Below are 14,812 nucleotides of genomic sequence, written 5' to 3' on the forward strand. Positions count from 1 at the left end.
TGCACAGCAGATGCACAGAGATGGTTTCTATGGCTACTAGTTCATCCTGAGGCATTCCTGCGCCTCTAAACAATACCCAATAGGGCACATGAGGGTCATCCCTGGCAAGGTCTCTCCCTCCCCCAAGGCTTGTTGGCTAGCATTCTTTGTCTATGTTATATTGTTGGGGTGTGTCAGGATGGTTCTAAGAGAGCTCCAATAATGCCGGAAACTGGCAAAGTGGGACAGCTTAGCTTCATCTAGGACCATCGCATTATCTATTCAGACCTGTTCAATCCTTGAAAGAGTGTGGGAAAGGGAAGGGACTGTGTGTTTCAGAGATGCAGGTGGGGAGGGGGTGGGAACAGAATCTGTGGAGATGGCCAGCCAGAGTCTCTGAGGAGCTGGCCTGACCATAAGTGAGAGGTTTACAGTTGTCAGAGAAAACTTGCTCAGGAGCAGTGCTTCTGGAAACCTCTAGCAGAGCCTGTAGGAGGAGAGGTGGGATGGCTTCCCCAGGGTAGTTGTGCAGTTGCATGAAGGGCCATCAGCTTGACAGGGTTTTCTTCTCTGTATCTGGGAGCTAGACATGTCAAGTTCTCAGCAGGGAAGGGGCTGAAAGTGACCACACACTGTAATGCTATTCACTCTGTGTTTTGTTTCAGACTCAAGTTACAATGAGGCTTTATCTAGACCACTTCTGGGTACTGATGACAAAAGGTAAGACATAGGTCAAATCCAAGGGATGGAGAGTGATGATGTGTTACCAGGGAGACACTGGTTCTGGTACCAGGCTGGTGAGTGTGAGGCAAAGTCAGACGGTGCAAACTGCAAACCTGTGTACCACAAAGAGTTTTTGACTCAGGAAACAGTGCAATGGTTCCTTGTCATTGCAAGGTTTTTAAACTCCAACACTCAGCATTAGGGCCAGAAGGTGAGGAGTCATGAGGACTCCTGTGCAAACAGACATTCTGATCCAATGTGTTAAGGTGTGAGATGGGAGTGAGGCAAGTCTCTGCTTCCCAGTAAGTGTTTAAATCCAGCTGTGAGGGCACCAACAGGTGTGATGGAAACCTGGCATTGTTTTCATTCAAAACTGCCAGCAATTTAAGCACCTTTAAATTTCTATTATGCAACAAATGCCCTGAAAGTCTCTCAGCACTCTGCATGGCACTAAAAGATTGCCTATTTAAGCTTCCACCCTCCTGCCATCGTAAGTGGGAGCTAAGAGTCATTTGAGTCATGATCCAGGGAGGAGGATAAGCTAGGGCTTATCAAGTAGCCTGTGGGCACTACTGGGCTCCTAGAATGGCTACAATCTGGAGTGCCACAGTCACCCTCCTTGGATGGTCCTCACTTTCAATGGAGGCCAGTGCTGTTAGGCTTGTGGGGCTGAAAAGTTTTTGAGTAGGTGCTTTCCTGCTCATCTAATGGGCACAGGGCTGGACTTAGCTAGCTCAAGGCTCTGGTGGGATGGCTGAGAGCATCAATCTCATGGCCTCAGGTGGTGAGACACAAACATTGTTTCCTTGTGAAACAGCATATGTCATGGAGAAGTTTAAAAGTTACAACACATGTAGGAGATCCAAGATACTCAGATATGGCCAGGCACTCAGTTTCCTCCCTGCTCATGCTGAACTCAGGCCACTGAGCTAGCTCCAGCTTCTCTCTGTGTTCTGGTAGGAATGGTGAGCATTTCATAGCCTTTGAGCATAGTCAGCCTTGGTGTTGTAAGCCCTTTTTCCACCCTGGATTCAGGTTTGTGAAAATACTTAAAAACATTTGAGAGAGCTGTACAGAGGCTGAACCATCACCTACTGTTTAGAAATGAATGTGTAATTAAGGCAGGTGTGGTGGTACATTTTTGTAATCCCAGCACTGGGGAGGTAGAGGCAGGAGGACCAGGAGATCATCTAAAGGTTGCAACTTTGAGGCGAGCATGAACTGAGAACTGTAACTAAGACAACTGAATTTTCTCCTGCAAGCCCTAGTTGTCTGCCCAGGGAGATCCCTCTTCCTGTAGGGCTGTGATGGTTCCGGCCGTCCCAAAGACTTGAGATGCAGTCAGGCTTTAAAAGACTTTTTTTCCCCCTCTAACTTCTCAGGGTCAGGCAACTCCTGACAACAAATCAGAGTACCCTTGGTATGAGCCCAAACTCTGTAGTTTTTGCTACTTAAAGGTGGCACACAACTTTAATCCTAGCATTCCAGAGGCAGAAGCAGGTGGTGGATCTCTCCATCCCAGGCCACAGTGGGACACAGTCTAGTGCAGCCCGTCTAATTCGTAAGCGAGTCCATCACACAGCTTCACTCTCTCCTCTCTCTCGTTTTTTTGAGACAGGGTTTCTCTGTAGCCTTGGCTCTTCTGGAACTCTGTAGACAAGGCTGGCCCTGATCTCAGAGATCCACTTTTTTTTCTTTTTTGGTTTCAGCATACAACTTTCAAAAAACACCGATGGACCTTGTACATCACTGACCGATGCTCGGCCTGCTAGGCTTTGGGTGCCAAAATATTAAAGTGAAGACAAAAGTTTAGTGGTAGGCACTAAGCTAATGAGTCAGTAATCAGAAAAGCCCGTTTCACAGATGAAGAGGCTGAGGCTATGCCGGGAGGGTGTTCCGAGGTCAAAGATCCGTACTCAGCACTCAGGTGTCACTGTACACACTCCGTGGGCCTGTCAAGGATCCCCCAGCTGCTGGACAAGAGAGCCCCATCGATGCGCTCCGCCGCTCGGCTCCTCACGCCTGGCCCAGCCCTGTGCGCTTCTTTCCCCTCCCTCCGCTTCCCACTTCCAAGATGGCCGCGGGCGGAGCCGACCAGGTAAGGGGCCCCTGCCGGGCGTCTGTGGTGCCGGTGTGGACCCTGTGACTCTCTCAGGGCTTTTCTCGCAGCTCCGCTTAGGACTGGGAACAGAAAAAGGCCCAGGGCATAATTCCCGAGGCCCAGGGCGGACGCTTAGGCAGGCCAGAGGAGCGGCGCCGAGGAGGTGCGGGATCCGAGCTTAACGGAGGCGCGCCGGGGGCGGGAGCCCGGACGGAAGAGCGGTGGAGGACGGGCGGGGGCGTGGCTAGGGAGTGGGGCGTGGCCGTGCGCCGGTCCCCGGGTGTGCGGCTAGTCCGGTAGACAGCGGGTGCGGAAGAGCGGGGGGCGTGGCTAATGAGTTCTCGGGGGCAGGGGGCGTGTCTGTGGCGCGCTGGGCGTGGAGGTACGCCTGAGGCCGGGAGAGCGTTGTCTGGAGTTGGGTGTTGGGCTGTGGATGCTCAGCGGAAGAGCGGCGGACTTTTGGGGGCGTGGCCGTGGAGTGCGGGGCGTGGCGAGGGTGGGGCCTGGCGCTGGCTGCTTTTAGCCGCGGGCGGCTAGCAAGCACCTGCTGCGACCGGGCGTCAGTGGTGTCAAGCTTCCTCATCCAGCAAGTTGCGGGCCCCAAGGGGCCTGGGCTGCGGGCCACGGACCGGCCCAGAGATGGCGTTGGAGCTACGGTAGCTCGGGTACTGAAGGGCTCTGCGGGGTCAGGCTGAGAGGTTGAGAGGGCTGGCGCTAGCCGCTGCAACCTGCTGCTGCGTTGGCCAAGCGGGGCGGCCTGGAGCGGCCAGGCTCCTGAAGGGCGGGTGGGAGGGCTAGTGTCCTGAGGCTGACAGCGACTGCCCTGGGTCAGAGCTTGTCGTGACTTGAACTTGGTGAAAAGTTTGCTCCTCAGATGCGGTGCTGTGAGCCGTGGAGGAGTTGGCCCTGCGCGTCCCAAGCCGGCGTCCTCCTCAGACCCCTGTCCTGTTCAGATCTCTGCCTTTACTCCTTTTCAGACCGCTGTGGTATTCAGATCTCTGTCCTCTCCAATCCCCTCTCCTGTTCAGATCCTAATGCTCCTCGGGTCTCCTCAGACTCCTGGCCTGTTCCGTTCTCAGACCCCTTGTGTGCTCGGATCTCCATCCTCCTAAGACCCCCATTTCCAGAACTTAGTAAAGTTTTCTCAGATCTGAGGCTGCGACTGGCTCGGCTGACTTGCGCGGGAGTGTGGGCTGCAAACCGAGTCTGCTCAGAGCTGCAAGAGCCTGAATCCTCGTCAGATCCCTGACCTGTTCAAACTCTGTCCTCCTCAGTCCTTCCTTCTTAGACCATTGTGTTGTGTTCATATCTTCCTCCTCATGACCAGTTCTTCTCAGACTGCCAAACCTCTTCCTTAAATCTCCCGGCCCACTGGGTCCCCTCCTGTCTTGGGTTCCTTACCCTGGTTTCTGGGCTGCAGAAGGTCTCCCAAATTAGGGACCCTAGACCATGTCCTCCTCAGATCTTCACCTCTTTGGCTGTAGAACCCATTTAATCTCTAGAGACCCTCAGTATTGGGCATCTGGTAGGCTAGAGGAACAACCTGAACTCTTCCCCTTAACCCCTACTCAGGATTTTGTCAGCCATGCAGGGCGTGGCTAGCTTTCTGTAGTGGGTGATGGAGCCCCCCAGTGAGGCTGGGGATGGCAGAGATAGCTCCTGATCAGGCTTAGTGAAACTTGAAACTGCCTCGGCCTTAAAGTGGTATAGGTGGAACTTTATCTCCCAGGTGGAACTGGAAGATTCTGTGTGCACTGTTGCACTTTGTCACTTCTGGAGGCTATGATTATTTCATGTCTGCTGGCTAAGGAGGGAGTCCTGGTGTTCGGGGACAGCAGTCTCCCTCTCACCAGCACCCTCACCCTACAAGAGGTTATCACCTTGGCAACTTTTTGGAGGATGGGTTGCCTGTGGCTGCTGGCAGCTTTGCTAAAGGGACTGGGCCAGCCTTTGGCACACTTCTGTATCAGTGCCAAACTAAATCTCAAATTTGGTACTGCTTCTCCCCTCTTCCAGCTCTTTCACTGCTTGCTTTGTTGTATGGGTTTGACCTATTGAGATCTGAGCTCCATGATCCTCATGAGACCCAGCTGTAATGAGAACCTGGCATGTACCTGCTGCTTAGGGTTATTGTGTGCACTCTTCCGGAACATTAAGAGAAGGAGGTGTGACTATGGGAGATGAGTTGAGAGAGAGGGGGTGGGGTGGGATGCAGATTGAAGCTGGTGTCTCAAAAGACAAGGCTCTGCTCACTTTGTTGTCCTCCGTGGTCCCAGCAGGCCCTAGTGTGTGTTTGTTTAGCACCTTACATGCATGAGTTGAGCTTGCTTTCTTTCTGAGCAGCAGAGTTTTTGTACTCTGCCCTCAGCCCATCTCCTCACATTCCAAATCTCACTAGGCTCCTAGGGATCTGTGTCTCTATAGTATCTTCAGCTAGCCCTTATTGTTAATGCAAGAGAGTGAGTTCCTTATCTCCAGTGTCTCCTTCCCCTCTACCAGGACCAGTTCCCTCCTAACCTCTCTTAACAGTGAGGACGTGGCTTCAGGGAGCCTTGTCTTAAGAGTCTACTCCCCATGGGTCAATGATCCTTAACTTCTTGTTCCCAGCCTCAGTGCTGAGCATCTTTGCTACATGATGTGGGATCTTGAGACCTTGGAGAAGATTTGTGTGTGTGTATATATATGAGTTTGGGAAATTGTGTATGTATTGTCTTCTGATATTTGCTTTAGGACTAGATATAAAGTGTCTTTGGCCAGGAGTATTGAAACTTTTTGACTGTTGAGTTGGAAAGCTTGCAGGACTAGGTCAGTTTGGGTAATTTCATTTTTTTCCTTGTGAAAATTAAGGCCCAGAGTTCAGTCAGTGCTGCATAGCATGTGTGCGGAGAGATGCTATCAGCAAGAAGACCTGTGTACACAGAGTGGCTGTGTCTGGGCTTTGTAATGCAAAGGTGGTGTTAAAATTGTGGACCTGAATTGGCTGTTCATCTTGTGCCAAGAAGGATAACACTAGCCAAGATCTTTTAAGGCTTAGCTCAGGCCAGGCATGGTTCTAAAGGCATCATATGACTTTCTTCCCCTAATCTTGTTAATTGCCTGATAAGGCAGAGTCTACTGTTGACTGCATTTTGCAGTGAAACAGAGGCACATGAAGGTAAACTAATCCAAGGTTACACAATTGGCAAGTGGAGGCGTTGGATTTGAATCCAGGTAGGCTATTCTGTTGTCTGTAGCTCCTCTCACCCTACTTACTTTTAAAACCATCTTGCAAAATTACATTTATTTATTTATTTATGGTGTGTGTGTGTGTGTGAGAGAGAGAGAGAGAGAGAGAGAGAGGGAGGACAACTTTCAGTCACTTTTCTCCTTTTACTAGTTGGTCCTGTGGATTGAACTCAGGTCATTAGGCTTGGCATCAAGCACTTTTACCAAGTGATCATCGCTTTAGCCCTAAAACCTTTTACACATTTTTATTATTGCTGTGTTTATGTGATGCGTGTGTTTGAGCATGTCCATGTGTAGAGGGTGGAGGACAACTTTTGGAGTCAGTTCTATTTACCTTTATGAGGGTTCTAGGGATGGAATTTAGGTTGCCAGGCATGTACAGCAAGTGCCTTTACCCATTGAACCATCTTGTTGGCCTTATTTTAAAGAAGTTTTGAGGGCTAAAGCTATGGCTCAGCATTTATGAGCACTTGCTGTTCCTCCAGAGAGCCTAGGATCAATTCCCAACACCTACATGGCGGTTCACCCGTGTAACCCCAGTTCTAGGGGACCTGGTGCCCTCTTCTGACCTCAGCAGGCACCAGTTACAGACATACATGGAGTCAAAATACTCATACAGATAAAATAATTTTTAAAATCCATCTCTATTAAACTCTAACATATAAAATGGTAAATATTATTAAGTGTTCAGTTTACTAGTTATCACAAAGTTTAGGGCTTGCATTTTTAAGTATTCTAACAGGCTATGTGGGGGGTTCTGATGTCATACCTTCCTTTGTGCAGCTTTGAGCAAATTGCTTTGCTTCTCTACATTTCAGTGTCTACAGTATACTTAGCATACTTGTGTCTAGGTCATCTGTCCCCTCTCATGTACAGCACATGGTGAGTTCTCAGAGTGGTCTCTTTTGTTAAGAATTAAACTTGTTGGGCAGTGGTGGCTCAAGCCTTTAATCCCAGCACTCGAGAGGCAGAGGCAGGCAGATCTCTGAGTTCGAGGCCAGCCTCGAACAGAGTGAGTTCTAGGACAGCCAGGGCTACATAGTGAAAAAGACCCTTTCTCCCAAATAAACAAAGAATTAAAGAATTTAAATTATGTTGCCTTTGTGAAGTGGTCTTCATATCTTCCTTATTCATCACCACTTCACAAGTTTCTGTTTAGTCTTTAAATGTACCTGAAACATTTGGAGTTGAGGAGAAGGAACTCTCTGTAGAGTCTGTGTTATTGATTTAAAGTGTCATTTGGACCTTTTATTTTAAAAGATGTATTTATTTATCATTTATACAGTATTCTTCCTGCATGTGAGCCAGGAGGTCAGAAGAAGGAACCATATCTCATTATAGACTGTTATGAGCCACCATGTGGTTGCTGGGAATTGAACTCAGGACCATTTAGATAGAACAGTCAATGCTCTTAACCTCTGAGCCATCTCTCCAGCCCTCATTTGGGCCTTTTAATCATAGCACCTATGGCTGGTGTAAGTTAAGTGACTGTTCTTTAGAGCTTTGAGAAGGGAGCCTTTGAGACCCTCAACAGTTTAATGCCGCAAGCTTTGAAGCCAGGTGTGCTGGAATATGCACGGATGAAATGGTTCCCCCAGAATGTGGGAACTTCAGATAAGTTGCTGTTTACTCTCTAGAGGAATATGTGAGTTTAGAAAATTGTTTTAGGACTGCCCCCTAAAAACTTAGTTAAACAACAACAACAACAACAAAAACCGGACTTTTATAATCAACTTCCATTCTGCGCAGTGGCAGTACAAAGGGGAGGGAGTGCTCCCTCTCTCGAGTCAGATCCAGGTTAGCCCAGCATGGCTGCTTTCTTAGCCCTGGCTCTTAGTTTTGAGCTGAGGTTTGCTAGCACTCCTCTAAGTAGATGGGTGTGAAGATTGAACACCTGGCAGCTCTGTGTTCCTGGTAAGTGGCTGCACCTGTAAACTGGTAATGCTGGCACCTGAGACCTAGGACTTTTCTGGTCCTTTTGTCCTTTCTGCCAGTCAGGACGTAAAGAGAGACTCTTTTCCTGGTTAGTTCCTGGGTCGTGCTTTGCAGTACAAGGGAATTCACACAAGCATATTGTATCCTTGGGTCTCCTTGGGGTTAGACCTCATTCCTATCCTTTTCTGAGCTAAGGTTTGTCTTCAACACCCTGTGTTCTGTGCTGACATGCAGCCTGGTGGATCCATTGCTTCTGTGAAGAAAAGAAAGGCCTCATCAGAACCCTCGCTGTGGCCCTCCCCCACCACCGGCTTTCTCGGGAATGTGGATACAGAAGGCTTGTAGGGTCTGTTCAGCTTAGAACAGAGCCTGGTCTGCATTGCATGGTAGTTTTATGGTCCTACACAGTTGGAAGGTGCTTCAGGTGTGATCCTGCTCTCCTCATACTGATTTTGGTATATGTGCCCTCAGGCATGGCTGAATAGAAATTAGCTATGGTGCTTTGTCCTTGGAGTAAGTATAATTGGTTCTCATTCTTAAGAAAGCCTCTTGGGGTCCTCTTTTGTCCTGCCCTTTGATGATCAGATAGAACAATAGTGTTTCTTTGCCAGTGGTACCAGGAATCCTCTTTCCTTAGGAACGTCCAGATAGGAGCCGGGTCAGCAAGGGCTGGTTGGGCCCATTTTTGTGTGTATGTCTGTGTGTGGGAAAGACAGGCAGTCCCCAGAAATGGTGGTAGGGGCTCTTTGTTCTTCTGCAGCCACTAGGGATGGGATTTCCCTTTCTAAGGACAAAACTAATCATTTGGTCTGAGTTTCAAAAGTAGTTTCTTTTGTGAAGATTCTGGCCATGTTCTAGGTCTTGAATTTTGGGGAGGAGGAAACCAAGTGGTTGTGTCTAGACTCAGATAGCCCTGTCCATATCTCTGGTAGAGCCTGGGTCTCTTTGTCACTTGTCTTACACAAAAAACTGTCCTATGGGGTGACATTTGGGGCTATTCTAGACTCTCAGGCAGTTTCCTCTTTGCTTCCTGCAGAGCACATGAAACTCATGTGGTCTTGCTATGAGGGTTAAAAACAGCCTTCCTCTTATGCCTGCTTCATATCTTGTGTGTTTTTCTCTAGTCCGGAAAATGATGACTAATCACCATTTACCCTGCGTTTTGTGCCTCCCATGGCAGTATGCTCGTTCCTTCCTAAGTGGACTCAGCTAGTGCCTGAGTCTTCCCAGGTTAGAGTGCCTGCTGCAGGCAGAGTGTGCTGCTCTGATGTTGCTCATGTAGATGTAAGAAAATGAGTGTAGAGGGAGGGCTATTTGTTTCCCTTTCCTGACTGTCATTGTGGATGGCGGTTCTCATTGTTGGGTCTGCACATACCTGTACTGAGTGGATTACCCAGCTGTTGGTCACATGTTACCAGGACTCAGTGGGATTGTCCTACTTGCATGCTTCTGTTAGTGCTGCCCTTGTTCTTAGAATATAACTCAGATTTCAGTTGAATGCATGGGTGGGACTGTCTGGGAAACCTGCCCACTTGAGGACTTGGCTGTTAGTAATTAAATCAGCACGAACTTTTAAAAATCCTTAATCCATGGTAGGCATTTGGCCAGATGCTGAAATGCAGAAATGAGTAGAACTGCTCCTGCTGTGAAGTTTGGGATCTGGTGGCAAGAGGCAGGAGAGCAGTTGTAAAATCCCATCATTTTAGGTGGGGTGTGGCAGAAGAACATAGAAAGAGGTTTAGAGCTTCGTGAAGGGGCTGGGAAGGGGGCCACTGTGTAGAGGAAGGAGGTGGCAGGTGGGAGATTCCCTGTGCCACAAATTGCTGGAGCCCAAAGCCCCTGATGACCTTGCTGGGCAGGAGCTCCTTGCTTCCTACAGTGGCCCCAGTTGAGTTGCATGTTGGAAGGTAGGGAAGGCAGAGATGATGGGAGGGCCTTTGTGCCTGCTTAGTTGGGGAATTTGGGCTCAGTCTGTGCTTAGACAGCATGTGACTTGGAGGCAGGCCACGTACTTTAGGCCAGCTTCCAAAGTTCACCCTACAGCCTTGTCTCAAAAGTATGTGCCTTGTTTGTGCAACCTCCTTCTTGTTGGGGCACTGGCAGAAGGCCGGGAGTGTGGCCTCTGGTTTTATGGCATTGGTAGCACTATGTGGAAGGGCTCAAGGACCAGGTGGCCTTAGCCCTTTGCAGAAGTTGGTTCTAGAGTATTGCTTTGTTAGGATTACTATTGCTGAGACAAAACACCGAGACCAAAAAAACAAGTTGAGAAGGAAAGGCTTTATTTGGCTTACACGTCCATATTGCTGTTAAAAAGTCAGGACAAGAGCTCAAACAGGCAAGAATCTGTAGGCAGGAGCTGATGCAGAGACCACGAAGGGCTTTTGTTTCTGGCCTGCTCCCCCTGGCTTGTTTTCTTACGGAACCCAGGACCACCAGCACTGGGATCGAACCGCCCATGAGCTGGACCCTCCCCTGTCAATCACTAAGAAAATGCCTTACAGCTAGATCTTATTAAGGGGTTTTTCTTAATTAAGAGTCTCTCCTTTTAGATAGCTCTAGTTTGTATGTCAGGTTGACATAAGACTAGCCAGTACAAGCGCGTTGCAAGCCAGAGCACTCTTTCCCTATTAGGCTTATTTCCTTTAAGACTGACACTCTGTTTCTGAGGCTTAATGAATTACCAGAGGCCTCAGAGTTCATCTGGCCTTACCTGGAAGAGGCCCAGGGAACACCGTGGCTCTGGGCTTACAGCCCTACTTTTTCCCCAGTTCTTAACTAGGTTTGGAGGAGGGTCCTTGGAATTAATTTATGAATGTGATGCCACTGTCTGAATGAGGTGGTTTCTCACCTCAGACAGCACTAGGCACCTTATGTTTGCCCAGGCACTGACTGCTGTGCACTCTAGGAACAGAATCTATTGTTAACAGTTGAATTGCATCTCCTTACTTTGGCCAGATGTGGCTAGAAAACAAGGAAATGTGTCTATAGAGGACCTGTGAGGTCAGGTGTCCGTCTTCACCACACCTGGCTTCACCACACCTCCTCCTTTCTTTTGTCTCCAGACCAGCCTGTAGTATAGTATTTTTATGGTTCACTTGCTAGGGAGCCAGGAAGTTCAGGCTCAGAAAGGGTAAGCACCTCTCTTGAGGTCATCTCAGCTGCTAAGTGGCAAAGCCAGAATTTCAGCTGCGCCTGTAAAGATTTCCTCTTCTGACCAATGCCTTATGCCAGTTTGATCTGTCAGAGGCTGATGATTTTTTGATACATAGTAACCTTGCCAGTTTGATCTGTCAAAGGCTGATGGTGTTTTGATATATAGTAACCTTTGCCTTTGTCAAAGATTAGCTCTTAACTGAATGATAAGAAAGAAACATTGTAGTCTTTCTTTAATTAAAAAGAGTACAACTTCCAAATTTGTGTGTATTTGCATCTACTTGTATCTTTTTTGTGATTCTTGTTTTTTAACAGAACAGTTGGTTAAGTTTTCCCACAGGAGGGAACACAGAGATGGTGTGTGATATCTTTGAGGGGCACATGGATGCTGGACTCAGGGTGAACATCAGGGCAGTGTGAACCATGAAAAGTGAAATGTGTCAACACCTGCTGAAGGGAGACCCAGATCCTTGAGAAAGAACTGAGTTGTTGTCTGTAACTTTAAAAACTTTTTTCAACCCTTACATAATTTTGTTCCCATAACAAACTTAAATTTGCCTATGTTTTTCTTCTGGTGTGGTACCCTGTGGTTCTACCTTGTATGAAAAATAGGTTCTCAGTCAGTACAACTCTTGAGTTAAATGAACCTTACTTGCATGATCATAGTTTTCTGTGGCTCAGTCTATTTCTGAATTCTGTCTTTCCATTCACTCCCTCCTGTTTCTATTTTTTCTCTTTGCTGCACTGTCTGACCGGCTCTTTCAGTTTCTGGGAGGGGGGGATTATTTCCCTCCCCCCCTGTTTGCTTTTAATCACTGTGCTTCTGCTGCACTTAAGGAGACTGGCTTCCTGAGAGCTGCAGGAGCCTTCTTGTAGAAGCCAGGCTAACCCCTAGCAGGTGAACTGCTGTGCCTGCTGAGCCTCGGGGGCCCTCAGCCACATTTTGTTTAAAGATAGCAGCTGTTCCTCCAGGGCCAAGTGCCCGCCCATTCATCTCTTTCCTTGGTACCTAATTTCCCCAAGGTTGTCTGTAGTGGAGCTGGGGTTACAGTTCAGGAGTGGCTGGAGTCTGGAGTTCTCACCCTTATGTTCTACTGTGGTCAGGTTATGGTGTGCCTTCTAATCTCTTTAGTTTTGACATTTTAAAAGAAAACAAGAAGTAACCTTTCACTGGGGAAAGTTGACAGTGTGCTTACGGGCTGTGTTCCTCAGACTGGAATTTTTTTCCAGGCTTGTGCCTGCCTCCTTGGCCAGAGAACCCTGGGCATGTCTTTGAGGTGTGTATGACCAGTGTTTTAGACTCTTCTCTCAAGTGCTGGCTGTTGTTCTTCTATTATTAATGTATCTCCACTGAACTAGCCTCCTGTCCTGGGTTTAAGGAGCCCATTCCAAGCCATTTAAAACTAGGTGTGGTCTTTCCTCTGACCCCAAATCCTGTTTCTCTAGCTGAGTCCGATCCTGGACTATTCTGAGTGCTTGGCTTCTGTTGTGAAAGGAAAGCATGCCCTGTCTTGTAGTGCTGGGGAAATGTATGCTTGGGCAGTCTTACTGCAGATGGCATGCTTGTGGGTTGGCAATTTTCTTTCTTTCTTTCTTTCTTTCTTTCTTTCTTTCTTTTTTTCTGTCTTAATGAAGTTAGGTTGGTTTTTATGCTGTTTCACAATGACTAGGATTGAACCCATGTCATTGCCTCCATTGCTGAGTGATATTCCCATCCTCTAATTTAAACAAGGTAATCTAACTTCATCCAGCCTCTCACTCCACCATCCTCTAGTTGCACAGCTGTCTCAGGACCAAGCCTTCAACATGTGGGTATACAAGATCCAGAATGTAGTCTATTCCCAGAAGAAAATTTTCTTCCCTCTTGACACAGATCTTTTACATCCATTGCTGGCTTTGATGCCAGAGATGTGTCTGGGGTGAAAGAGCTGATGATGAAAATGATTGTTTCCTCTAGATGGTCTCTGTGTAGGTTATTGTCTTGCTATTTCATGTCATGAGGGTGTGTTCAGGCTTTTGCTCTGGGCCTCAATTAGAACTTGAGTGTATAGGATATCTTTTTTTTTTTTTTTAATATTTTTGACATGGTTATCACACAGGATGATCTCAAATTCACAAACTTCTTGCTTCAGTCTCCCAGTGCTGTTTTTTATAAGTGTGTGCCACCATGCCCAACTTGTAGGACTCTTTCAAAGATACCTGTTTAAGCAGGACAATCCAGCCGTTGAAGCTGCATATCCAGAGATGCCTGAGGAATGGCATCTTTGGATTTATATACACATTTTTAATTTCCATGTCTGTTTTTCTCTAGTTTCTTCTTGGACCAAGATGACTGATGGAAACCTTTCCACCTCTATGAATGGTATAGCATTGATGGGCATTCTAGATGGTCGGCCAGGAGACTCCCTTCAGGAACTGCAACACCTGAATATCAAGGCGCCCAAATCCCTTTCAGTACCTGACTATGGACCCACACTAAAACTTGGTGCTTTGGAAGATCGACACAGCCTTCAGTCAGTGGACTCGGGCATTCCTACCCTGGAGATTAGCAACCCAGAGCCTGTTCCCTGCAGTGTGGTCCATGTGAAGAGAAAGCAGTCTGAGTCAGAGATCATCCCTGAGCGGGCCTTCCAAAGCGCATGCCCCCTGCCATCCTGTGCACCCTCGGCCCCCACCTGCAGCGAGCGGGAGCAAGTTGTGCGGAAGTCTTCCACTTTTCCCAGGACAGGCTATGACTCAGTGAAACTCTACAGCCCCACCTCTGAAGCCTTGAGCCGAAGTGACAATGTCTCTGTCTGCAGTGTGTCTAGTCTTGGCACAGAACTGTCAACTACGCTGTCGGTCAGCAATGAGGACATCTTGGACCTCATGGTCACGAGCAGTTCCAGCGCCATTGTGACCCTGGAGAATGATGATGACCCACAGTTTACTGATGTCACCTTGAGCTCCATCAAGGAAACCAGTGACTTACACCAGCAGGATTTTGTTGCTGAGGTTGAGGAGGGGAGGAAATCGAAACTATTGCAACCACTCAGTCACTTCTTTACCAGGTAACACCTTTGGTATCTGAAACAAAGACAGGGCAATAGATATAGACCTGCTGCCTTGTGCTTCCTTGTCTGTGTCTCCTGTGCATTGTTATTTTTATTACTATTCTTATTCTTGTTTTTTTTGAGACAGGGTTTCTCCTTTTCTTTCTTTCTTTTTCTTTTCTTTTTTTGCTTTTTTGAGACAGTGTTTCTCTACATAGTCCTGGCTGTCCTAGAACTAACTCTGTAGACCATGCTGGCCTTGAACTCACAGAGATCCACCTGCCTCTGCAGCCCTGAGTGCTGAGATTAAAGGTGTGCACCACCATGGCCAGCTCCCTGTGCATTATTAATAAGAGCTATGTCCTATAGACAATTGTGCCTTTGTCCTGTGCCTCAGAGTGCTTTGTGGTAGTGTGTGGCCAGGTCTGCTGATGACTCAGCTGTTTGGCTTCTCACTTCCATTTCCTGCTTCTCTGTCCTTGGCTCATGTGAATAGTCTTTGTAAGCTTCTTGGCCTCCTGCCTTTTGTGAGTGGGGTCACCCACGGGTGGTTATACCTTTACTTTGTCATTCACTAATTACTTCTGTTTCTTGGATCAGGCAAAAGGATGCTGTTGAGATTGGTACCAGCATTAGCAACTCTGTCTCTAACACTGCTCCTAGT

At 47.8% G+C, this 14,812-nt stretch overlaps 1 protein-coding gene across 6 annotated transcripts in view; it reads left to right on the forward strand.

Moving 5' to 3' along the window:
• Positions 1-2,620: 2,620 nt before the first annotated feature.
• The window catches only part of Tbc1d14 (TBC1 domain family member 14), a 94,514-nt gene continuing 82,322 nt past the window's right edge, over positions 2,621-14,812 (forward strand). Inside the window, exons 1-2 of one of the 6 annotated variants that reach the window (XM_060365432.1) lie at positions 2,621-2,800; positions 13,428-14,166. In XM_060365432.1, coding sequence (XP_060221415.1) covers positions 13,445-14,166 — 722 coding nt within the window. In that variant the 5' untranslated portion in view covers positions 2,621-2,800; positions 13,428-13,444. Of the gene's footprint in view, positions 2,801-3,313; positions 3,469-13,427; positions 14,167-14,812 lie in introns of those variants that run through there. The other 5 variants (XM_060365431.1, XM_060365430.1, XM_060365429.1 and 2 more) reach the window with 5 other exon arrangements.

This window comes from Meriones unguiculatus, chromosome 12 (genome assembly GCF_030254825.1).
Source record: "Meriones unguiculatus strain TT.TT164.6M chromosome 12, Bangor_MerUng_6.1, whole genome shotgun sequence".
Taxonomy (NCBI): domain Eukaryota; kingdom Metazoa; phylum Chordata; class Mammalia; order Rodentia; family Muridae; genus Meriones; species Meriones unguiculatus.